This window comes from Cervus canadensis, chromosome 9 (assembly GCF_019320065.1).
Source record: "Cervus canadensis isolate Bull #8, Minnesota chromosome 9, ASM1932006v1, whole genome shotgun sequence".
Taxonomy (NCBI): domain Eukaryota; kingdom Metazoa; phylum Chordata; class Mammalia; order Artiodactyla; family Cervidae; genus Cervus; species Cervus canadensis.
Window position 1 is genome coordinate 81,815,019 of NC_057394.1, and position 23,510 is coordinate 81,838,528.

The window sequence follows — 23,510 nt, forward strand, 5'->3', positions numbered from 1 at the left end:
TCTTGAGAGTCCCTTGGACTGCAAGGAGATCCAACCAGTCCATCCTAAAGGAGATCAGTCCTGAATATTCATTGGAAGGACTGATGCTGAAGCTGAAACTCCAATACTTTGGCCACCTGATGGGAAGAACTGACTCATTTGAAAAGACCCTGATGCTGGGAAAGATTGAAAGTGGGAGGAGAAGGGGACAGAGGATGAGGTGGTTGGATGGCATCACCGACTCGAGGGACATGAGTTTGAGTAGGCTCTGGGTGATGGTGAAGGACAGGGAAGCCTGGTGTGCTGCAGACTATGAGGTTGCAAAGAGTTGGACATGACTGAGCGACTGAACAACAGCAACAATTGACAGACCGTGCTCGGATCTCAGGGCTGGCTCTGGGACGGACAAGCCTTGGGCCTGGGCTGCGACAGAATGTGAGGGAGGTGCTTAGGGTGGTCAGCGCCTCTTAAATCATCCTGGAGAGAGAGCCACTTACTTCTGGACAGGCCTCCACTGGCTCTGTCACAGGAGTAAGCTCCAGGAGATGGTGAAGGACAGGGAAGCCTGGCGTGCTGCAATCCATGGGGTCGTCAAGAGTTGGACACAACTGAGTGACTGAACAATGTCATGAGGCATTGAACTTGGAGTCGGACACCTGTGTTCAAATCCTAGCTTGAAGCAGTGGAGAAGAGCATAGCCTTTGGGGTGGGAGAGCAGTGGGACCCTCAGGTGACTTACCTAACCTGCCCAGGCGTCCATCTGACTGTGTATAAAACAGGGATAGTCCTGTTGACCTCATAGGTTTGCCAGTGCCATATTGTTTCCGAAGCACCTTGCGCTGGGGTCTGACATGCACGCACTTGGTAAAACGATGATGAGCACCCTCCTCGATTCCATCACTGATCCTTCACTGAGAGCAGGGGAGCCATGCTCCCTCGCTGGGAAGGCCAGGCTGGCCTGATGGGCAGAGGCCATGGGAACCGCGTGTTCACTGGGGGAGAGCACAGACACTGTGCTATTGGTTTGATGTGAATTTGTGTGTCTGGATTTCTCATAGTTCAGTATTACCCTCAATTCTGTACTCCCCCAGCCAGTTAGCATCTTTGGTCCGAGGCCCCTCTAATGTGGTTTCCTTCCCAGAGCCTGACCTCAGGCCGAATCAGCTTGGTCCTTCCTGCTCTGGTGGCCCCCGGGGTGTTTTGCATCTTTGTCATTACAGTTTGGGGTATTTCACAGACAATACGCAGCTCATTGTCTTGACATCACAGCTCCTTGCTTGAGGCCTCCTGTGTACTGAGCACTCGCCTCCTTTGAGCTGCATTAAATTGAACTTGGTTCAAGTTTCCCTGTGACATTTTGGAATATTGTTGGATTGTGTGTGTTTATGTGAGATAATTGATGATGTCTTCTATTTTGAATAACAAGAAGATACAATCTTGAACTACGCCTTGGCTTTTTCATTCTAGCAGTTTTTCAAAAGTTTTCTGGAAACAAATGCGGGTGGATTTCAGAGTTTACCATCATAAGGAATGCACAACCCATAGGCAAAATTTGCATTCTTCCCATTTCATTTATGAATTAGGAGGAAAAAATAACATTTCATTAATAGTGTAATTGAAAATAATTTTTATGTGATCGGCAGGCCTGGTTTTCTGTTAGCAACTCCTAAACAAAATAGCCAAGCCTGCGCTGATGGAGGTTCTTCTTGGCGTGACGGGGCTAACTCCCTGCTTTGTTTCCGCTGCAGGCGGTGACTGCGGAGCCCAATGTGCACGGCGGGCGGGAAGGCCAGGCTGGAGGCCCCCAGGAAGAAGGCCTGCGCGTGGGGCCGGGGGACATCGAGGCGCGCGTGGGTCTGAGCCGCGCTAACCTGCGCCCGCGGGCCCCCGGCCCGGACAACATGACCACGGCGCAGAACGGCCACGGGCGCGGAGCTGCGGTCCCTGGTTCCATCTCTGACCCCAAGGACCCCGGCATGGGAACCCACCCGGCGTGCCGCAACGGCGGCTGTAGCGGCGGCGGCGCGGGCGCCCGGGAGGCACGGCTCAGCCCGGCCCGCATCCTGCGCCTCTTCTCTGCCGGCCCGGGCAGGACACGCGCCGACCGCGAGCGGCCCCGGCCTGCCGGCCTCGTGGGCAGCTCGTCCACGTGGAACGCCCTGGCCTCCTTTCGGAAAATGGGCTCTTTCAAAAAACTCAAGTCCTCGGTCCTCCAGGGCATTCAAAACCGGGAGGGGTGGGATGCGGCGAAGGAAGGAACCTCAGATCGAGACACGGGCAAGTCCATCCCCAACGGCGCGGCGGCGGGGGCCCCTGCGGGCAGGTGCGCTCTGGGGCCCGGCTTCGCCTCCGACGGCTCGGACCCCGAGGATCCGGACGACGGCTTCGCGCGCGGCGCCCTCCGGTCGCGGAGCCTCCGTCGTGCCTACGGCCTGGGGCGCATCCGCCTCCTCGATCCGGAGCCCCCCGGGCCTGTGGCATGTGAGGCCCCGGAGCCCCCAGCGCGCGAGCCCGAGCGGAACGGTGTCTGCCGGCGCAGCAAGAGCACCGACAGCCTGACCTTCCTCGGTAAGAGCTCCTTCCGGAGGAAGTCCGCCTCGCACCTGGCCGAGCTGCGGGGCGCTCAGGAGGGCCGGGGGCCTCGCAGGACGCTGAGCGGCTCTTCCGCCGACTCCGACAGCTCAGGCGGGGCCCCCATGAGGCCCAGGCGCTGGAGGAGCCCGCTGCGGGTGCCGGACCTGGCCCGGGTGCTGCGGCTCGCGGGGGGTGGCACGGCCGGCCGGACCGGGGACCCCGGGAGCACAGCGTCCGGGCCGCGGCCGCTCAGCCGGCTGCACGATGACTACTCCCGCCGCGCGGCTGCTGGCCCCGAGGGGCGCGGACGGGGGCGCGCGGAGCCCCGAGACCCGGGCCCGGTGGGTGCAGGCGGACCGCCCAGGGCAACGGTCCCAGTAGGTGCCGCTCCTCGCGCCCAGGGCTCTGCGTCCAGCCCACCGGCCCGGGAGATGTCGGACAGAGGCTCCGATGAACCGGGACCTGGCGACCGGTTTCCCTCGGAGCCTGAGCACCCTCTTGGGCCCCCGAGGCCCACCACGCCTAAGCCCCCCAGCCCTCTGAGCCCCGACGCAGCGAGTGCCAAGTGTCCCAACAGTGTCAGCGCGCTGTCGCTGAGCTCAGCGGACAGCGAGGATAGGGCCGAGGGGCCTGCCCAGAGGGAGCAAAGTTCCGGGTGCTCTCAGGAGGCCGTGCCAGCAGCCTGTGACCAGGGCAAGGAGGACAGCGGCGCCGGCGGCCACGCTCAGCCCAGCCTTGGAGGGGTGGACGGTCCAGAAAACAAGACAGAAGAGGTAAGGATCCCTGGTGGCCTGCCAAGCAGGACAGGTGCCTGTCAGCGCCACCCTCCTCCCACTGAGATGGGCAAAGGTGGTCCCTTCACCTGCCTGGAGGCAGCGCCCGAGCTGTGTTGCTTTCAGGAGTCTTCTTCTTCGGTTGCTGTTTCTCAGGTTAAGAAGTGATTTCTCTCTTTGTTGTGAAATGTATCGCTGTTGTGTGAAGCTCCTGGAGGTGGCATTTATACAGCACAGTTCCTCCAGGAGAGATGAGCCCAGCTGTGATCTAGATTTGGGAGAAAAGTTGAAGGCATCTCTCTTGTACCCTATGCAGCTAATAGGGGCTCTCAAAATTCTAATCTTTGAGACATTATTATTATTATGAGCTTCCTTCTCCTTCTGCTTTAAACTGTTTCCATGTCCTTTTCAACAGAGTTCATGTGAATGAGATTCTTTGTTAAGAGGCCATTACATGTTCTAAGTCGGCTTCATTTCCCAAGAGTGAATTAGAAATGTGCACTGTTATACCTGTCAACCCTGAGTGATGATAGCTCAGAGAAATTTTTATGATGGTTATTGTACTTATTTTTAGAGTAGAACACAAGCATCTCATGAATCAAATTCACTAATAACTGTCAAGGCTCCAAGAGCAATGTTCTTTTCATTTCCTGTCAAGGATCCAGGCAGCCTTACTGTGTAATTTCTACTCTATAAATGCATTCAGTAACGTTCCCTTACAGAGCTGAGAGCAAAGGAGATGCATGCTTGTGTCTGTATTGCAAAGGATTCTTCCCATAAGATCCTAGACTGTGTGGTTGTTGTTATTCAGTCACTCAGTTGTGTCCAACTCTTTGCGACCCCATGGACTATAGCCCACCAGGCTCCTCTGTTCATGGGATTCTCCAGGCAAAAGTACTGGAGTGGGTTGACATTACCTCCTCCAAAGGATCTTCCCCATCCAGGGATCGAACCTGTGCCTCCAGTATTGGCAGGCGGGTTCTTTACCACTGAGCCACCAGGGAAGCTAGACTATATCACAAGTATAAATTGTGCCAGCAGTAGTTCCTTCCCACTGGCCCCCAGAGAGGACCTCAGTTTTGCCTTCATGCCTGCAGAGAGCGTGATGATGCAGCAAACTTGGAATCCAGGGCAGCCTCTGGACTGTTTTGTAAATGCTGCGTTATAGGGAGCCTACGAAAGGGAGCCTACCACAGATCGCTTTCAGGAGATCTAAGTCCGCCTCATGGGTCCCTGGGTAGCCAGAGGGCGAGACTGCCTCACTTTTTTCTGGATTCAGGCTTGCATGGAGACCTCGGGGCCAATCTGTCTTCCGGAGGTCCTGTTTGTTGATGACCACTTGCTCATTTGCATATTCCTAAAAGGAATCCGTGGAGCCCTTGTAAGGAAATGGGAGTCAGTGCCAGCCAAGGGAAGCGTCCTGCCTCTGCCATGGGCTGTGTTATTCATCAAGGCCTGAGCCAGTTTGGGCTTCACTTCTGCCTGGATAATGAGATGACCAGTAATTCCTTACACCAAGCAGCCTGTCCTGCCATACTGAGAATTTTAGGACACCTCCCTCCTCCTCAAGAGGGATTTGCTGTGGTCAAGAGGGTTCTTTGTGTTAACGGTGGGGATTTCATTTTCTGTTTAACAAAATTAATAATAATTTTTAAAAGCCATTAAAGTATTTTATTCCTGAGCACATATTAATTAAATATATTCAAGAGTTAGTTTCTAACTTAGTTACTTCCCAGGGTAATTTTTGACTGTTAAACAATTTCACATTTATATTTGCTGTTCTTAGTTTATGTCACTTAATTTCTACCCACAAGAAATCACTGAAGAGAGAAAGCAGGACACGAGTAGTTAATAGTACATGCATGTTGATAATGCTACAGATTTTCTTTAAGATGTTTATTACATTTTTAGGTTGCATTTATTTCTGCAAAATTCTCATGTAGCACGTCAAACTTCCTCTTATGTGTGCTTGTTAAAGTAAATGTCGAATAGAGAAAAAACTAATTTTGCCCAATTTATGTTGTGTATGCTGGTAGTCTTCAGTGTTACTTGCAGAGAAGTATTTGTAAAATATAACATGAAACCTCCTCTTTTATTTTGTCATTTAGAAGCAAAGTACAAACAAAACGAACCAGAAAGCACCTTGCTTTAAAATGCAGCAATTCCAATCTTCCTGGGTTAGAAGCAGCATTTGTCAATCTTATATAGCCACAATAAAACTAAATATCAGCCTTTACTATGTTTTAATGTACACTGTGTTATTTTTTTAGTTTATCAATAGTATGGTTCCACTTGTGGACTTCCCAGGTGGACCTAGTAGTCAAAAACCCGCCTGCCAGTGCAGGAGACACAAGAGATGTGGGTTCGATCCCTGGGTCCAGAAGATCCCCTGGAGGAGGGTATGGCAACCCACTCCAGTATTCTTGCCTGGAGAATCCCATGGACAGAGGAGCCTGGAGGGCTACAGTCTGTGGGGTCACCAAGAGTTGGACATGACTGAAGCAACTTAGTACGTACGTAGTATGTGTGATTCCACTTAAACGTTTAAAGCTAGCTTGAGCTATGGTTATTGTTGAATTTTAAAAGATTGTAAGCTGTACATTTTAAAAAATGCTTATTATCATGCAGTTTTAAATAAAGGAGAATAACTTTTTAACTTAGAATCATTTAGAAATAAAAGTGGCAATCTTTGAAAAACTGCACACAGTGGAACGAGACTGTGTGTCCCCAAATCACCTCCATAGCATTGTATTCCTGCCACCTAGTGGTAAACATCGTGTAACAACAATGACCTGGGGAATGAAACTGAAGTTGTTACTTGGTTGAAAAATGCAGTTGAGCGTTTATGCTTGTTCCTTATAAGGGAGCAGGCACAGGGTGTAGTGTGGTTGCCGGTGTCCCTGCAGAGTCACCCAGTAGCTCACTGGCTGAGTTAGGGCCCTGTCCTTGGTCCTGCAGAAAGGATGCCTGGGTTCCTGGTGGTGCTGAGTGTGCCACAGATGAGCTCTTTCAGGTGATGAGAATCCATTGTAACGCCTTTACATGGAGCTTCAGACTTTTAGTTTGACGTTTGAGAGATGCCCAGCATTGGGCAGACCCTTAAACACCTCGAGGGTAGAGCACAGGAGAGCTCCCTCTGTCTTGGAGGTCTGTAAGAACTGAGGAAATTATGTGTTGAACGCTCGGTTCAGTGTTTCCCAGCGGCCGTCGCGATCTGCTATTCACTGTCCTTTTGTGATTTCCCATCCTCAATTGACCTGACTCCTTCAGACAGGGGCCAGGTAAGGTCAGTGTTTTCTAGAACTGATTTTGACACCCACCGTGTTACACTGTTATGGATCAAATTGCCGAGTCCCCATCAGGTTCCGGACACTCAGATATAGCTCTGAGGAACAGTGGGCGATGTTGGGGAGACGATCAATGACCTAAGATGTATCTAAGTCATAGTAGAATACGCTGAGTGAGTTAAGCCCCCCAAAAGGGGTAAAACCGTGATGCTGAGGGAATTCACAAGGGTTGTAGTTCTTACCCACACACCAAATCCAGGCAGGCTTAATAGGGGTGATCACATCTGGTTTGAAGAAGGTGAGATTTCTGCTGGTAGTTATAGAGTGGAAGTGGAACAGTTCAGTGGTCAAAGACACAGAGGTTTTATGTGATTTCACAGAACAGGACACAATAGTTTGATTTGGTGTCCCGGGGAACCATCCTGGTCAAGCTGAAATCATTAGGTTCAGACTGTGGATTCTTGGATTCCATATAAAGAATCTGTATGTTACTTGATAAGCATTGAGGGATCAGAGATGTCTTTGAATAGAGAAGGGCCAAGCTCAGAACTGTGTGTTTGAAAAGTTAATACACCATCTCTAAAAAAAGAGAACTGGGGAGAAAGATGACCAGAGAGAAGGCTATAGGAATTTATTGCCACAGAGATCTCAGAGGTAACAGAGCTCTGAAGCGATGGGAGGAAATCCAGCACGTGAGGAAGGACGGAGAGTGAAGCAACAGACGCAACAACGAAGACCCAGCGCAGCCAAACATAACTAAACACATGAATATTCTTTAAAAAGATACCCCAGTGCCTGAAATATACTGATAGTACCTTAAGATTGCTTAGCTTAATATCTTTATTATTAATATCATTAGCATATATTGTTTTAATATGCATATATTTTATATGTTTTACATTTTAAACATTATATTGTAGATCATTAGCATGTAGCATTTATTTTATATATTTTATACATTATAAATAGAAATTTTGTTTTATTTTGTCATATTATTTACCATATAATTAAAACTATGGTATTATTTATTATTGATATTATTACTACTAATAACAAAGCATAAATATTAGCTGTTATCAGAGTCATTGTTAGTTAAAATTGCCACCTTCAGTCAGTCCTTTCAGTACAGACCAGTTAAACTCTGCAGATCACGTTCCACCTTCCAGCCAGAGTTTCTCTGAGTCTGGAATGGGCCCAGCCAGCATGCACAGGAAGGGCACAGACCCTGAGCCTCAGCCGGAGCTTGTGCCTCAGAGCCGTGACCTGGACCTGGAACAGGGCCCGCAGGGGAACAGGTCAGGCACTGAGTGTGGACCCCTGCTGTCTCAGCCAGGCTTGTCGTGGTCCTGATGTCCTGTAGGTTAGGTTTGGGCGTTTCTCTTCCAGCTCTGCCCAGCTAACTCCTGGTTCAGGAAGGAGAGGCGGTAACTCCTGAAAGAGTTAAACATGACTTGTAACTCTGGTGTTTCCACCGAACTCTTATCAACTGGACATGAGCGTCTGTAGAGTACAAACGCCAGGTCCCAGAAATGGCTTTAAAACCTTTCAAGCCAGGAGGAACGGTGGTATAAAGCATTTGGTCTAAAATATGTTGACCGTCAATGGCTACTCCCCCTTCAGGGAGGAGGGGGATGGAATTTTACCAGCTCACATTGGAACTCTAAAAATGTCATTGACTCATCCAACTAAAAGTATGCATAACAACCTCTGTTTATCCGACTTGTTCGGTTAATAAAGGTCCTTCTCAGCTGCCCTCTCAAGGTCAGCATTTTTGGGTTTACTTTAGATGCTGGGTAAACTGAGGCCTGGAAAAGGTATCACCCCTCCAAGTCCTGTGGCTGGGCCTGAAGCCAGGCCTCCAGGGATACCAAAGCCTGGGGAGCCTCTGCTGGGATGCGCATGCAAACACATTCTGACCATTTCTGGTTTCCCAATCTTTGGTGCAATCCTTTCATCTTCCTTATCTGTAAAACAGAATTTAAAGTATCTACTGTACGGCTTTTAGGATTAAATGAGGTGGGATCAGTGAAGGCCAGTTTTGAGATGCTGGCGTCATTGCTGTCTGCACGCTTCCTCACTGTTTTCTCTTGTCCCTGCATCCAGCATCCTTGCCACGGAGCGTGGACCACATCCTACCTCCGCGGGTCCTTGCCCAGAGCAGAGTCCTTTTGGTTTTCTGGGTGGAGTTGGCAGCTTGGGGTGGGCTGGGCCGCTTGCTAAGGACCTTCATTCCATCCCTCTCCTGGCAATTTAGGTGCATCATCCGATGGCACAAGAGAGAAAGTTGTGTGGACAGTAGTGGGCCTGTGGTTCTGGGGCCAGAGCCATGCCATGTCCGGAAGGTCAGAACCTCAGGTGGGGTGGATGGCCCTTGGACACAGTGTGTGACTGATCCAGTCCCTGATATACAGCATAAATGTGTCATATGTTTACTTACAGCGTGGTTCCACTGCGCGTCTGGATTTGTTCTTTCTGAGGCATAAATTATTCATCTGAAATACTTATACTGCAAGTTTTGAATTAAGCACACTGGAGATCTTTTGCAGCATCCACGTTAGATTCTCATGAAACACCAGGCGCCGCTCCTGGTTGTGACTTCCCTCCCGTGGTCCCTGTACCCACAGCCCCAGACTCTTAACCAGGGTGTTCTTGCTGAACAGCCATCTCACCAGGCTCAGGGTTTACTTGACCAATCAAGTTCATTGGCTGGACTCTTGTCCCTTTAAAGGAGGGGTGACAGATCTAGTCATCATCAGTGAGAGCTGCCGAAAAGAAAGAATCCTGGGAAAGTCGTGTCCTTTTTCTGACTCCCCCCCGAGTTCTTTTTATAAAGTCATGTCTGGGTGTAGGGTGAAAACTGCTTCCTTGACACCCAGAACTGCTCACTTATTTGCTCCTTTACCCACCAATCCCCATTCATCCCTTAACCATTCATGAAGGTTTCTAACAGCTGGTTTCCCAGACTTTGGGGATGTGATGATAGAATCAGATCATTTGGAAAGAATGTAAGTAGCTGCTTTCATGTGACACCCAGATAAATAAATCAAGCCTATAAAAATATAGCAGTGATTTTAACAGAGCCACAGAAAACAGAACTTAGAGCCCAGGGGAATTTATGAGGTTTTCTTGCAGGAAGTGATACTTCACTTGAATGTTGAAGGATGAAATTTCCAGGTGGACAGGGGCAAAAAGGTATAGTGGAGGGAGCAGCCGTTCCCTCATTTCCAATTGCATCAGATAACGTGTGGCAAACAGTGACTTGTTTGGTGTGGCTGGTGAAGCTGGAGCTGGAAAGGCACATAGGATGAGGTTTTGAATCGCCAGCCATGATCTGATGTGTGTCTTACTGAGAGTCTTAGGAGAGTCTTAGCCACGCTCCTCTTAGGATGGAAAGTGGATTAGAGACACGGGAGAGAGTTACTGCTTCCACGAGAGCCGTGAACAGATTCCTTCTGAGAGGCTGAATGATGGCAGAACATAGTCATCACGTGGGTGGGGCTGGCTGGAGAGGGAGGGGGACGAGTTAGGGGTGCCTGAGATCTCCTCAGCTGAAACACAGAGGCAGGCATGTTTATGAAGGTGCTGTTCCGTGTTCTAATCCAGAAAGCCTTGGTTTCCTGGATTCTGCAGGCATTTAGGGCTGATGAGTGGCATGACTGTACTGCTAACTGTGGCTCGAAGTTCACTGACGCTGGGAACACAAACACCATCCTTCATCACCCTCCCCAGAGAGTTAGCCGAGCCCTGCCTCCCTGCCTCCTTCCCTGCATCCTGATTCCTCTCCGTCTCTGTATAGAGGAGTTCAGACGGCATCAACAAGGTCTCCTGTCCAAGAAGGTGTAGAAGAACAATAGGCTTCTGTCATGTTCAGCTCTAAAACACGGTTCTTGATTTTGGAACATTTTTGTTGTTGTTCAGTCATGTCCAACTCTTTGTTGTTCATTTTGTTGTTCAGTCACTCAGTCGTGTCCAACTCTTTGTGGCCCCATGGACTGCAGCACACCAGGCTTCCCTGGAGTTTGCTCAGACTCACGTCCATTGAGTCAATGATGCCATCCAACCATCTCATCCTCTGTCACCCTCTTCTCCTCCAGCCCTCAATCTTTCCCAGCATCAGGGCCTTTTCCAGTGAGTCAGCTCTTGCATTATGCTGCTATTGATTCTGAGATAGTAGGACGGTGGCGGGGGGGGGGAGGTGGTTGTTAAGTCCCCAAAATGGAATTCCTCTGAATGATTATTATGAAGGCAGGGGAGGGGAGACCTCAAGAGTCTAGATTTTTCATAGTTATCAGTAAGGGTCTTTTTATGCTCAGAGAACTGCATGATCGGTTGTAAATTGTGTCAGCGTGAACGTTAATATTTGCATTTTTAATGAATTACCTATTCTGCCCGTCAAACAAGTTACAAAGGCCATAGGCTCACAGACTCTTTTCAGCACATTTAATCATCAGTTTTACACCTGTCAGGACAACTGAAGTCTGTAACACCAGTGTTGAACTCTCCAGGGAGAGAACAAGCATTAATTGCTCATGTGTTTCTCTTTTGAGGGCTTCCCAAGTGGCTCAGTGGTATAGAATCCACCTGCCAATGCAGGAGATGCAGGTTTGATTCCTGGGTGGGGAAGATTCCAAGGAGAAGGAAATGGCAACCCACTCCAGTGTTCTTGCCTCGAGAATCCCATGGACAGAGGAGCCTGGCGGGTACAGTCCATGGGGTCACAGAGAGTCAGACACGACTGAGCTCATACACACAGAGTCAGCAGTATTTCTCTTTTGACTCCATATCCAGCTTTCTTCCCACAGCCTAGGGAAAGTACTTAAAACTGTACTAGGAAGCAAGGGTTAACGAGGCCACACACAAGTCTGTGTACAGACGTTGATGATGGGTGTGAATTGGCAGGTCTAGGGCAGGCTTTCTGAGCCCTGGGTGGTTCTGCGCTGAGCTGCTGGACTGTGAGAAGGTGGACCAGGTGGGGCTCCGGCCCGGCCACCTACACTCAAAGAGAATGTTTCTAAAGCAAGGGAACACTCTTGGAGAACATGGATGTGGTTCCCTGCTGTTCTTCAGAGCGTTTGGGGGCCACTGCCTGCAGCAGAGTTGGGGTAGGTCTTGGCTCGCTGGTGTCTGTAGTTCTAGGAAGAGTCGCAATCAAGCTGTGTCCCCTGGATGGCCGTATTTCAAAGTACGTAAAGTTTGCTCAATGATTCAGTTTTAGAATTTGCGAGATGCTTCACATGTGTCTTGCAAGGAATGTGTCTTCTGGCAAAGCCTCGCTGTTCAGATGTGAGCTTCAGTCTGAGGGGTTTTTCCCCGTCTGTCCCTCCCTCCCTCTGGGCTTCTGCTTTGAGTCAAGTGTACATTTTGGTTTTATGTATCACAATTCTGTACCACCCAGAATGTGAGCCCTCTCCTTTCCTGTCTCCGGTGGGGCTGCGCAGTGTCAAAGCACAGCCACAGCCGGTTCTCCCCAAGCTGCCCTGTGGGCATGAGCTTAAAGGAGCCAGCATCTCATTTCCTGCCTCTGCACACCTTCCTTTCACCCGCCCCCATCGCTTCCTGGAGCGTGTTTGCTCTCAGAAGGATTTGTTACCTGATCATCTAAGACAGCCGCTGGTTTTCCTAAACCCATCTGTCTGTCTCTCTGTTTTTTCTTTTCTGTATCAATGAGGAAAGCAGGTTGTGTAAGTGCAAAAAAAAAAAAAAAGAAAAACCAACAACTGCCTGTAGATTTGTGATCAGTTTATTGTCTGCAATTTTTTTGTACTTCTGTTTTTTCTAGCATGCTGTTTCTGAACCTTTTTGTCACAGGATGATGATATAAATGGGTTTATTCTCACGTGTGCTTAAGTTGTCTGTGCTGTTTGATTTAGTAAATGAATTAAGCAACCCATAATAGCCTGTTTTTATATGTACATACTGCAAAATAATAATAATAATACAAACTTTTCCCCAGTCACTCTCATATTTTCCGGTGGCATCAGAGGAAAATGTTTTAATACACCCTCTTATGTTTTTTTTCTGGAGGTATGCAAATTAAACTGATAAAAGATGACTTTTATTCATGTGAATAAGTGGGAGTTCACAGAAAACTGTGACTGGAAGTGGTTAGTGCATCTTAACAGGGGAAAGAGGTAGGAAAAGCCACTTATGGAAAATGAGTGACTTTTAAGAAAGATGAGGACCCTGTAGAATAGGTGAGAGACAGGCTAGTTTTGTGCTGGTGTCTGTTTAGCTGAGGGCTTCTCCTCTTAGTGATAAGAGTCAGTCTTCCCTGGTAGGAAGGAAAAGAGTACCTTTTCCTTGCAAGGAAGGGAAGGGATTTATGTCAACCAAGTTCTCCTGCTTTCAGGGAAAAGGAAAGCCTGTTCTTACGTGTCTGCAGCTCAAAGTGGTGTTCATTCGCCATGGTGTATTCTGGACCCCATCCATGGTGACTTGAATTGGAATAGACGTCCGGGCTGTAAAAATCGAACTGGCGGGTCAGAAGGGAGTGGAGTTTGCCAGAGCCCACTCCCTTCTGAGCAGAGGTGACTTGGTATATCTGGAGAAGGAAATGGCAACCCACTCCAGTATTCTTGCCTGGGAAATCCCATGGACAAAGGAGCCTGGTGGGCTACCGTCCATGGGGTCACAAAGAGTTGGACACGACTGAGGGACTAAACAACAACGTCTTGGCATATGGGCACATCGTGGTGTAGTGGGGACAGGTTACAAGGCCCACACTTGGTGTCTGTTGCTGCTGACTGTCTGCGTGGCCCTGAGCAAGTCACCAGACTTCCCTGGGTCTCAGATCAGAAGTACGTGACCTGCATTTCAGGTGTCAGTTGCCACTGATTGGCGAGAGGCGGGGCTCGTTGGACCAGTCCTCAGGGCAGGGCTCTGGGGGTTTGGGGGTGGGGAGACATCAACCAGAGTGGCTGCTCTGCCTGCCCTGCTGTCTCCTGACTTGCTTGGTTGTTCCAGCCCTCCCTGGGTGGGGTTCTGTTTTACTTTCAAATCGTTGTTACACAGTGTCTCAGGATGGAGGAGCTGAGGGCACCAGGCTTCTAGGGACCGCTGCCTGCTCTGAGCCCAGACGTGGAAGGTCTGTGGGTTGAGCCCTCGTGGTGGTTCTCCCGCACAGCTCTTTGAGAACAGTGACTCACCAGGGCTTAGGTGGATGGGCACCCTGATCCTCACGTTTGCATTTTGTCCTCCCAGCGCCCAGATGGGAGCAGTGGCTGAAGCAAGTCTGCAGACCTCAGGCAACTTGCCTGGGGCCACAGAGCCAACCCCAGGCCCAGGCGGACTAGATAGAAGTCTGCCCACTCCCACACCTTGGGGGTTCTCCTAGTACATGGCATTGCCTCTGAAACAGCCACTTGAGACTTTGGGAAGTGTCGAATTCCGGGCGGCAGACTCTCCACCTGTGGGGTTGTCTGGTCTGGAATCTGAGATCCTGAGAGGTTAGTGGTGACTCGTTCAGGCACACCCAGCTGGTTAGTAGGCTGATCTGGTTTAGTGCTCACCCCATCATACCAAGTCCCCAGGTTTTGGGCCGAGCAGCAGCCCAGACTCAGTCCCCTTAAGACACATTGTCTGTGAACCTGCTGAGAGAGGGTGCCTTGGATAGCAAATGCAGCCTCCGGGCCATTTCTCCTGCAGGTCTGTGTTACCTGAGCTTTATTATTTATCTGTTTTATTTATAGTAGTTGTGTACATGGGCTTCCCTGGTGGCTCAGTGGTAAAGACTCTGCCTGCAATGCAGGAGACCCAGGTTCTGTCTCTGAGTTGGGAAGATCCCCTGCAGGGGGGTATGGCAACTCACTCCAGTACTCTTGCCTGGAAAATCTTGTGGACAGAGGAGCCTGGCAGGCTGCAGTCCATGGGGTCACACGGAGTCGGGCATGACTGAGTGACTAAGCCACAGCAGCGGCAGTGTGTATCTGTCAGTCACAGTCTCTCGAGTTATCCCTCTCTCCCCTTATCGCCTGGTAACCATAAGCTTGTTTTCTATATCTGTCACTCTTATTTCTCTTTTGTAGGTAGCTTCACTTGTACCCTTTTTTTAGATTCCACATATAAGTGATATCACATGACACTTGTCTTTCTCTGTCTGACTTCACTTATGATAATCTCTAGGTCCATCCATGTTGCTGCACATGGCATTATTTAATTCTTTTTAAGGCTGAGTAATGCTCCGTTGTATTAATGTATATGTACCACATCTTCTTTATCCATTCCTCTGCTAATGGACATTTGGGTTCTTTCCATGTCTTGGCTATTGTAAATAGTGCTTCAGTGAATATGGGGAGAATGTATCTTTTTGAATTACAGTTTTGTCTGGATATGTGCTCAGAAGTAGGATTGCTGGATCATATGGCAGCCCTGTTTTTAGTTTATTAAGGAACCTCCATACTGTTCTCCATAGTGACTTCACCAAGTTACATTCCCACCAACAGTGTAGGAAGGTTCCTTTTTCTCTACACCTTCTCTGGCATTTGTTGTCTGTATATTTCTTGATGGTAGGAATTCTGATTAGTATGAGGTGATAACCTCATTTTAGTTTTGGTTCACCTTTCTGTAATAATGAGTGATGTGGAGCATCCTTGCATGTGCATTTTGTCTGTCTGTATGTCTTCTTTAGAGAAATGTTTATTTCACTTTCACCCATTTATTTATTTATTTATTTTTGCATTGAGCTGAATGAGCTGTTTGTATATGTTGGAGATTAACTCCTTAGTTGTCTCTTTTGCAAATATTTTCTCCCATTCTGAGGGTTGACTTTTCATTTTCTTTATGGCTTCCTTTGTTGTGTAAAAGTATACTACAAAGCTACAGTAATCAAAACAGTATGGTACTGGCACAAAGCCAGAAGTGTCAATCAATGGAACAGGTTAGAAGGTCCAGAAATAAACCCACATGCCCACGGTCAATTAATCTATGACAAAGGAGGCAAGAACATACAATGGAGAAAAGACAATGTCTTGAATAAGTGATGCTGGGAAAACTGGACAGCTACATGTAAAATAATGAAATTAGAACATTCCCTAACATCACACACAAAAATAAACCCAAAAATGGATTAAAGACCTCAATGTTAGGCCAGGTACTATAAACCTCTTAGAGGAAAGCACAGGCAGAATACTCTTTGACATAAATTGCAGGAAATTCTTTTTTGATCCACCTCCTAGACTAATGAAAACGGAAACAAAAATAAACAAATGGGCACTGATTTTCTTAGTATCTTGTATGATGGTTCATCATGGGTCACAAACATCACTACTGAAATTTAATCACTACCGATTAAAGACAGGTTTGCCTCTTCTCATCCATGTTTCAGTCACTTTTTTCTGGCACACAGTCAGCTTGGTGGGGAGGGATGGGGGCTTGTTCTCACTGCCTTCCTCGATATCACCCTTACTTAACTTGTTCGCATTTGAAAAGGTTGTGACTGAGGGGTCCTGGAGGCAGGCTCCCCCACCAGAAGAAGAGAGGACGGAGGCTCAGAGGATCCCCAGGAGGAGACTGGGGTCTGGGAGGAGGTCGAGGCCCCGACCACTCTCGGACTATGGCCAGCTGGTCGCCCGAAGTCTGTCTATCCCAGAAGACGCAATCGCCATGGACCCCCAGAAAGAGGACACTGCGGACAGTGACCACCAGCCCAGCGTGGCCCCCACAGACCCTGAAGACCAGACTCCTGCCGGGGGCTGTCCCCGGGGGGGCCCGAGAAGACGCCCCATCTCTGTGATCGGCGGGGTCAGCTTCTATGGGAGCAGCCAGACAGAGGAGGGGGAAACCCTCCTGCCCCAAGTAAGACCAGGCGTGCTGCCCCCAGGGCCTCCTGGCCTCTCTCCTCTCGCTGCAGACTTCCCAGACACGTTTTCCTTTCTTCTCTCTGCCTCGGGGATGGCGGCATTTGCTCACAGCCTTTCTTCCTGACTCTGAAAACATGCATGAATTAGAACTAACCCACTGACATTTGGATGGCTCTGACTAATCTTCTGTCTTTCTGGGATCTCAGATAATATGTGAAACTGGTTTGCTGTTTGTTCTGAATCATCTGGGGAAAGTAGCCGTGTGTATTTAGTGAGCTTCCTCAAAGAAGAAATCTGGAAAGAAAATGCCATTTATCCCTAAAATGGAAAGACAAGAAGAAAATTGATTTTTTCTAGATGAGAAAGTAATTTTTTCTGCCATTTTATTACTCTTTACATGTCAGCTGCAGCTTTGTAACTGTTTTGACAGTAGATTAAAATCTTAATATTATTCCCTTAGTATATTTTAGAAATTCAACAAATGCTTATCAATTACCCAGAAAGCCCTTTGAGGATACAAACATTTAAATAAAGGCCCCCATTCAGAAGGAGTTTATATTTGGTGAGGTCTTATCCCAGCCATGGTCAAGGGTCCACAGAACCATACATGAGTAAGTGTGGGTTTCATTTTTCCTTTTTTTAACTTGCTAGTTGATATCATAAATAACTCCGGAAGAAAGTGAAAATGTTAGTCACTCAGTCATGTTCTACTCTTTGTGACCCCGTGGGCTGTAGCTCACCAGGCTCCTCTCTCCATGCAAGGCATCCAGGCATCCAGGCATCCAGGCAAGAATACTGGAGTGGGTTGCCATTCCCTTCTCCAGGAGATCTTCTTCAGGGATCAAACCCAGGTCTCCTGCATTGCAGGCAGATTCTTTACCACCTGAGCCACCAGGGAAGCCCTAAATAACCCACACATTCTCTTGAAAAGGCAGTAATATATTGGTATTGGATTTTCTGTTTCCATTCTCCCTATAACCCTGGCACAGTGCTTATTTATAGCAAGTGCCCCCAAAATCTCTTGCTTAATTGAACTAATTTGAATTCAGTCAAGGTGAAAGCAGATTATGTTGAAGAATACTGCAGATTTTTTGCTGTGTTGAGATGCTCTATATGCGAGGAAATAATTCTGAAGGTGGCTGTCCTCACCATGGTATCACAGGAAATGATTCTGAATGGAAGCAAATCTGTTCTAATGTGAAACACAGTCTAGGGGCAATCTAAGCACTTAAGATAGTTTTTCACTTCAGAGCATCCAAAAGGAGCATAGTAAGATAATTTTCTGCCCCCTAACCTTGTTTAGGGAACTGGGTAGAGAAATACTGAGAAAGCCTATGGAAAGCATGGACCAACATGGCCTTCAGTGTCGTTTTAGGGACGACTCGTACGGAAGATCCCAGGGGCTATAGATGGTTCTAAATTGGTGGAAAACCAACTCTCCTTTTAGACAAAGCTCACTGTCCTGTTAGTTAAGGTGAACGAGAACTGTGTTCCACAGATGCTGGTCCCTGCCTGCGGGTGGGTGTGTGTGTGGTGGGGGGCGGTGTGGGAAGGAACTGTCACGGGCCTCAGTCACTGGCACCGCCTCGGCTTCCCTGGGGGTGCTGCTGGACGCATGTGGGTGGGGGCTGTCACTTCCTCCACCGGGGTCTTTCCTGAGTGTCCCCGCGGTGTGTCCCGACCGGTGGCTGAAAACCTGACACCCTGGGGGTCTGCACTGGGTTTCCGCGTTGGAGGAAGATTGCCCTTGAGCCTGTGCAGCCGTGACCTGGGGCTTCGAGGCTCCCAGCCCCACTTCCTGCCTCTCCTCACCACCCCTCCTTTCCTCTGCAGCCCGCCGCCCGGCCGCCCGTGCCCGCACACCAGGTGCCGCCCTACAGGGCGGTGTCAGCCCGGCTGCGGCCCTGCGCCTTCTCCCAGAGCACCCCCATCGGGCTGGACCGCGTGGGACGCCGGCGGCACCTGAGAGCGTCCAACGGTGAGTCTCACAGCACCCCCCGGGCAGGTCCCTCTCCTGGAGGCGGGTGTGGAGTTGTTGCTCAATCCGGGAGCCCGGTCCGTTGCGCCCGTCTGACCTGCCCTGGGCCCACTGGGTGTCAGAGCCACCTTTGCAGGGGTAGGCCCGGCGCCCCTGTCCAGAGAAGGTGCCCTATGGGCTCTGCGTCATCCCAGTGACCTTAACCTTGAGAAGTCTGGGTCCCGCGTTCCTGCTGTGGTGATCTGACCGTGAATGGGCTCCTGGGGATTTGTCTTAACCCTCTGAAAGCTCTTCCTGAGAGTTTGAGATTCACCCATACTGTTTATCTAATAGATGGTATATGCATGGAAGACTTTATCTAATAAAGCCGTGCATATGCCAGCCTGGGACTTACCCAGTGAACACTTGCCGACCTGACTTTAGGTTCCTGAGCACGGACACCGATGTCTGAGCCAGCCTGCTGGTTGGACAGTGGCCTGGCCGGCTCACAGGCGGGGATAGGATGGGCAGTTTTGTGGGGCAGACACCCTCCCAGGTCCTCTGAGGATTAATTCATCTGATCTCAGCTCTGTGCTAGGCGGATGCTCTTGTGATCCTCGCTTTACAGATCAGAAACCCCAACAGTAAATAGATAAACCACCCAGGAAGTGGCAAAGAAGGAACTTGAATCTACAATCAGGTAGAATTTTCACTGCAGGCCCATGTTTTTAACCACTGAGCTGTGCTGACTCTTTAAATAGAGACAATGGACAGCTAGCCAGTCTCTGCTAACTTCAGTGCTGACGTTTTCTGTCTTGTCTTTGAGGACGAGCCTTGCACATGAGCATGAGTGAGGGACAGGGTGCTCAGAGGCCTCGCCAGCTCGCCCTCGGAGGGCACGCCCTCCATGTGACAGTGGTGACTGGAGCCACAGAAGGGGCGGGATTTAAAGAGTGTCCTTTCTGGAGACTTGAAGGAGGGTATTGCTCGGTGTCACTTAGATTTCAGGGAGTGGGAGGAGGAAGGACGAGGGCGCGTGGAGAAGTGACCCAGAAATGGTTGTCCTGGGACTGTGTCCTGGGAGGTCCGTGCCTGGGGCTGAGCGATCGGCCTGAACGTATGGCTGAGGAATTGTCCCCTCCTCTCCCACCATCAGGTAGCCTGGTTTCTACCCCAGGAGGAACCCAGTCTGAACTCTCATCAGACAGGGCGACAAGAAAGAGGAATTGGAGGGTGGCTGGGGGCCACGGAAGTTTTCGAGCATCTCTTGATTTGTGTCCTCTTGGCTGAGCAGGTGGGGCCCCTGGGATCGTGCCCCCACCCTCATCCCAGGGCCCCTGCCTCTCCTCGGGCCCGGCTTCTATCCACACTGGTTCTGAGCACCTATTCCTGTTCGGTTCTTACTGCCGTTTCCCTGCAAACTTCCCTGTGGTTACTGGAATAAAGCCCCAGCCCCGTAAGGAGTTCACAGGCTCTGCCCCCTGCCCACCTGCCATCTGCGCCTCTCCTGTCTCCCACCCGCTCTCCTACCCGCCACCTGGCTCACACCCTCACTCTGCCCAGAACCTCCTTCCTTCCCTTCACACACGGCAGCGTTTGTTCCGCTCAGAACTCAAACCCACTGCCCTGGGGACCCCGGTGACAAATGCATCGTTGGTCATCCTTCTGCTCAGCAGTCCCTTCTGTCCCACTCAGTCGTCAGCGTCCGGTGATGTATCTCAGGAAAGTTGTTACAAGGAGAGAAAAGGCTCTGAGCGCACAATGTCCTTCCCAGCGTTACTTGTGATGGAAAGAAGTCAAAGCAAGTGTCCACTTTCGGTGGAACAGTGAGCTCGGCGTCTATGGATGACCGCTTCAAAACAGCTTACAGCATCTTCAGGAAAAAGTCTGTAACGACAGGGAAGGTGACCACTGTAATGTGAGAAAAGTGAGGGAAAAAAGGAAATAAAATCACACATATATTGTTTTTTACTAGGGCTGCTGTCACAGAGTACCACAAACTGGGTCCCTTCATCAGCAGGACAGAATTGTCTCCATTCTGAAGGCTGGAAGCAGGGCAGATTCCTTCCAAGGCCTGAGGTGGGGACCCTCTGCCGTTTCTTGGCTCCTGGCGGCCTCGGGTCCCCTGACCTCAGCGTCTGGCTATATCTCCCTGGTCTTTGCCTTCATCTTCACGTGGTGCCCTCAAGAATTAGGGGCACCATCCTAATGACCCCCTGTCAGCTTGATCAGTTATGAAGAGCTTGTTTCCAAATCAGGACACATCCTCACTGGTACTGGGGGTTAGAATTTCAGCATCTTTTGGGGGGTACACATTCAGCCCATAACAAACCATGATCGCAGCCCTATGCAGCATGCTCACATGTGGCCAAAGGTTTAACACGAGTGTGCAAAAGTGAAAATACTGTAGTTAGGTGGATAGGAATGTGGATGGTTTCTCCTCCAACCCTGTACTTACACAAACAGCTTATTTCTGGAACCATGTTTTGTTTTGAGTTTAGTGTTCTTTTGTTGAGAAGTAGCAAAAACTAACCCTGCCTAGCTGGAGCAAAAAGAGACTGTCTTGGGAAGGTGTCAGATGTCCCCAAAATTGATGGGGTGGCTGGAAATGCATGTAGGAAATGCCTGGCAGTCAGGATGGCCCCTGGGAGTTGGGAAGCCATGTGGAAGGAGCCAAGGAGGACACCATCCATCTGTCCTTGAGTCACTCACTCAGGAGACAGAGTCCCAGGAAGGGGGTTCAGCCCCCCAGCTCAGGTGACAGGTCCACAAGCTCAGGGCACGGGGGCCAGGAGGAGGGTGGGTCCTCCAGGGATGAGGCGGCAGGTGTGTGGATTCCCCGACTGCGGTGGAGGAAGGTCGCTCCTGCAGGGAAATCATTCATTCATTTATTCAGTGTCTGCCAAGGGCCTGCCATGTGCTGGGAGCACAGCGAAGCCCCTTTCATCTCACAGGTCCTTGTGTGGGGACGATGAGTTAACAAAGAGCTGTAATACCGCGGGGGCACCGTGAAGAAGGGTGAAGCATGTGGAGGTTGTTCTTTGGGGGGAGGGGGTGGCGCATGCCACATGGTGCATGCTTGCAGGATCTTAGTTCCATGACCAGGGACTGAAGCCAGGCCCTCAGCCGTGAAAGCGCAAAGTCTTAACCACTGGACCACCAGGGAATCCCCAGGCATTCGTTTTTTAAAAGGTCATGGCACAGCAATTCCTGTCTAATGAGAACCCTCTCAGTCTTTCCCTGGAAGCAGCTCAGAGGCTCACCGGTCACTGCTGGTGTCTCCAAGTCCAGGGCTTCTGAGCAGGTGCCTCCCTCCTCCAGGCCCACCACTGTTTGCCAGAAGTAAATTTAAGCAGCACACACGTCTCCAGTGGAAAGAAGTGGGAGGAGAGGAAACAGAAAACACGAAGACATCACGCGTGCATACGCGCGATACCAGGAAAGGACGTACCTCCCCTCTGCGGCCGGCGGTGGGGCACACGTGCTGTCTCTCCCTCTGCAAGTCTGGTCTCCGCGCACTCCAGACCCCCTGCCCCTCGCAGCACCTGGTGCTTATCTTGGCCCTCTGAGGTGCTCCAAGCCTTTTCTCCAAGATTCTGAGCTGGCAGTGGTCCTGCTTGCTTCTAGTCATCACGGTCTCCTTTATTCCCCTCTTAGTTGAAAACCTGTCAGTCTACAAAAAAAAGAAAGAAAAATGTGTGGAGCATCAGGTCTGAGCCAGGCAGCACTGTCCCTGCTGGAGTAAAGCAGAGAATAAAGCATCATGAAGCATGTGTGTTCCCGCATTTAAACAGGAGCAGTGAGTGGATACGCAGGGCTCCCTCGGGCACTAGTGTGCCTTCTGGAGAAGGTGAAGGTGGGAGTGGTGGAGGGTGACCTCGTGTCTCTGAGGAGGTGACCTTGGAGCCGAGACTTGGAAGATGAGCAGGGAGCGAAGATCTGAGGGAGCAGAGGTCCCAGTCAAAGGAACATCGAATGCCCAGGTCAGGCAGGGGCTTGGTGTGTCCGAGGTTCAGTGAGAAGGCCAGGTGCCTGGAGCTTGGGAGTCCAGGACGGGGGAGGCCGGGGCAGCCCGGAGGCTGGAGAGAGTCTGGATAGACAGGGCATCACAGGTCTCGAGGAGTCAGGGTTGTTCCAAGCGAAGTGGAAGCCGTTGCCAGCTGGGCTTCAGAGAGCAAGGCCGTCGGGGAGCGAGGCCAGAGGAAGGAGGCTGATTGGAGGTTGCCGCATTTGTCCAATTGGGAAATGCTGGTGGCAGGGACCGCAGAGGACACCACGTGCTCCCCGGGTGCTCATTCCTCGTGCACGAGGAGGCTCGCCAGCCCAGCCCGAGCTCAGAGCCAACGGCACCAGGGCTGGGACACTGCTAGGAGCCCCTCCTGAGAGGGGAAGAGATTCAGCTTTGACAGAGCAGAGTTACTGGGTGGAAAGAAAACACTTTGCAAGTGTATCATTAAGTGATTGTGAACTCCCATGTTGACCCCTTCGTTTCTGCGCTGCGGTGAACAGCAACCTCTCCGGGGAGATTCTAGCAGGACTCTTGATAGGCAAGACAAACAAATCCAAATCTAGAATAAGTGTCTCTTCCAGGAAAGACAAACCACCTATTGTGAAAAGGGTCCACTGTAATCAACTTCCCACAAGTAGCCGTCTGGGTCCTTCAAGGCACTGTATCATTAACTTTGTTGAGGGGACACCGTGGTTGAGCCCAGGTTTGGCATCTGTTTCTGCCACCAGGGCTGTTTTATTTTTTGAATCCGCTGAGTCAGCATCAAGATGACCAGGAACAAAGATGGGCATTTGCGGGGTGGACATAATGTCACACAGTTGTTAAACAACCTCGTTTGCAGTGGATTTCCATGGGACGGGTGGTTTCCTGTGCTGGGGCGTGTTCTGATATGTCCAGTGACAACCTCCCCGGAGCAGTCCAGTAACCCACAGTGTCCTTCCCAAGCTCCTCCAGGGGCTCCTCGGTCAAGCCATTCACTCTGGTCCACATGCGTAACCTCTACTGAGGCCATCTCCTCTCAGTCAGAAATTTCTGACAGAGCATCGCTTAGATGCTGGGGGACCGCCCTGTCCTGGGGGCTCCATCACCAAGGAATTCACGGGAAGGAAGGGTTGTAGAAATGGGACCCCCCAC

The 23,510-nt window shown here is 50.2% G+C and overlaps 1 protein-coding gene across 4 annotated transcripts in view; it reads left to right on the forward strand.

Moving 5' to 3' along the window:
- The window catches only part of SPATA13 (spermatogenesis associated 13), a 219,960-nt gene that overhangs the window by 156,876 nt on the left and 39,574 nt on the right, over positions 1-23,510 (forward strand). For 3 of the 4 annotated variants that reach the window (XM_043477670.1, XM_043477671.1, XM_043477672.1), the window contains exons 2-4: positions 1,728-3,326; positions 16,040-16,405; positions 18,244-18,388. In XM_043477670.1, the coding sequence (XP_043333605.1) occupies positions 1,728-3,326; positions 16,040-16,405; positions 18,244-18,388 (2,110 nt within the window). Of the gene's footprint in view, positions 1-1,727; positions 3,327-11,580; positions 11,796-16,039; positions 16,406-18,243; positions 18,389-23,510 lie in introns of those variants that run through there. The other variant, XM_043477673.1, reaches the window with a different exon arrangement.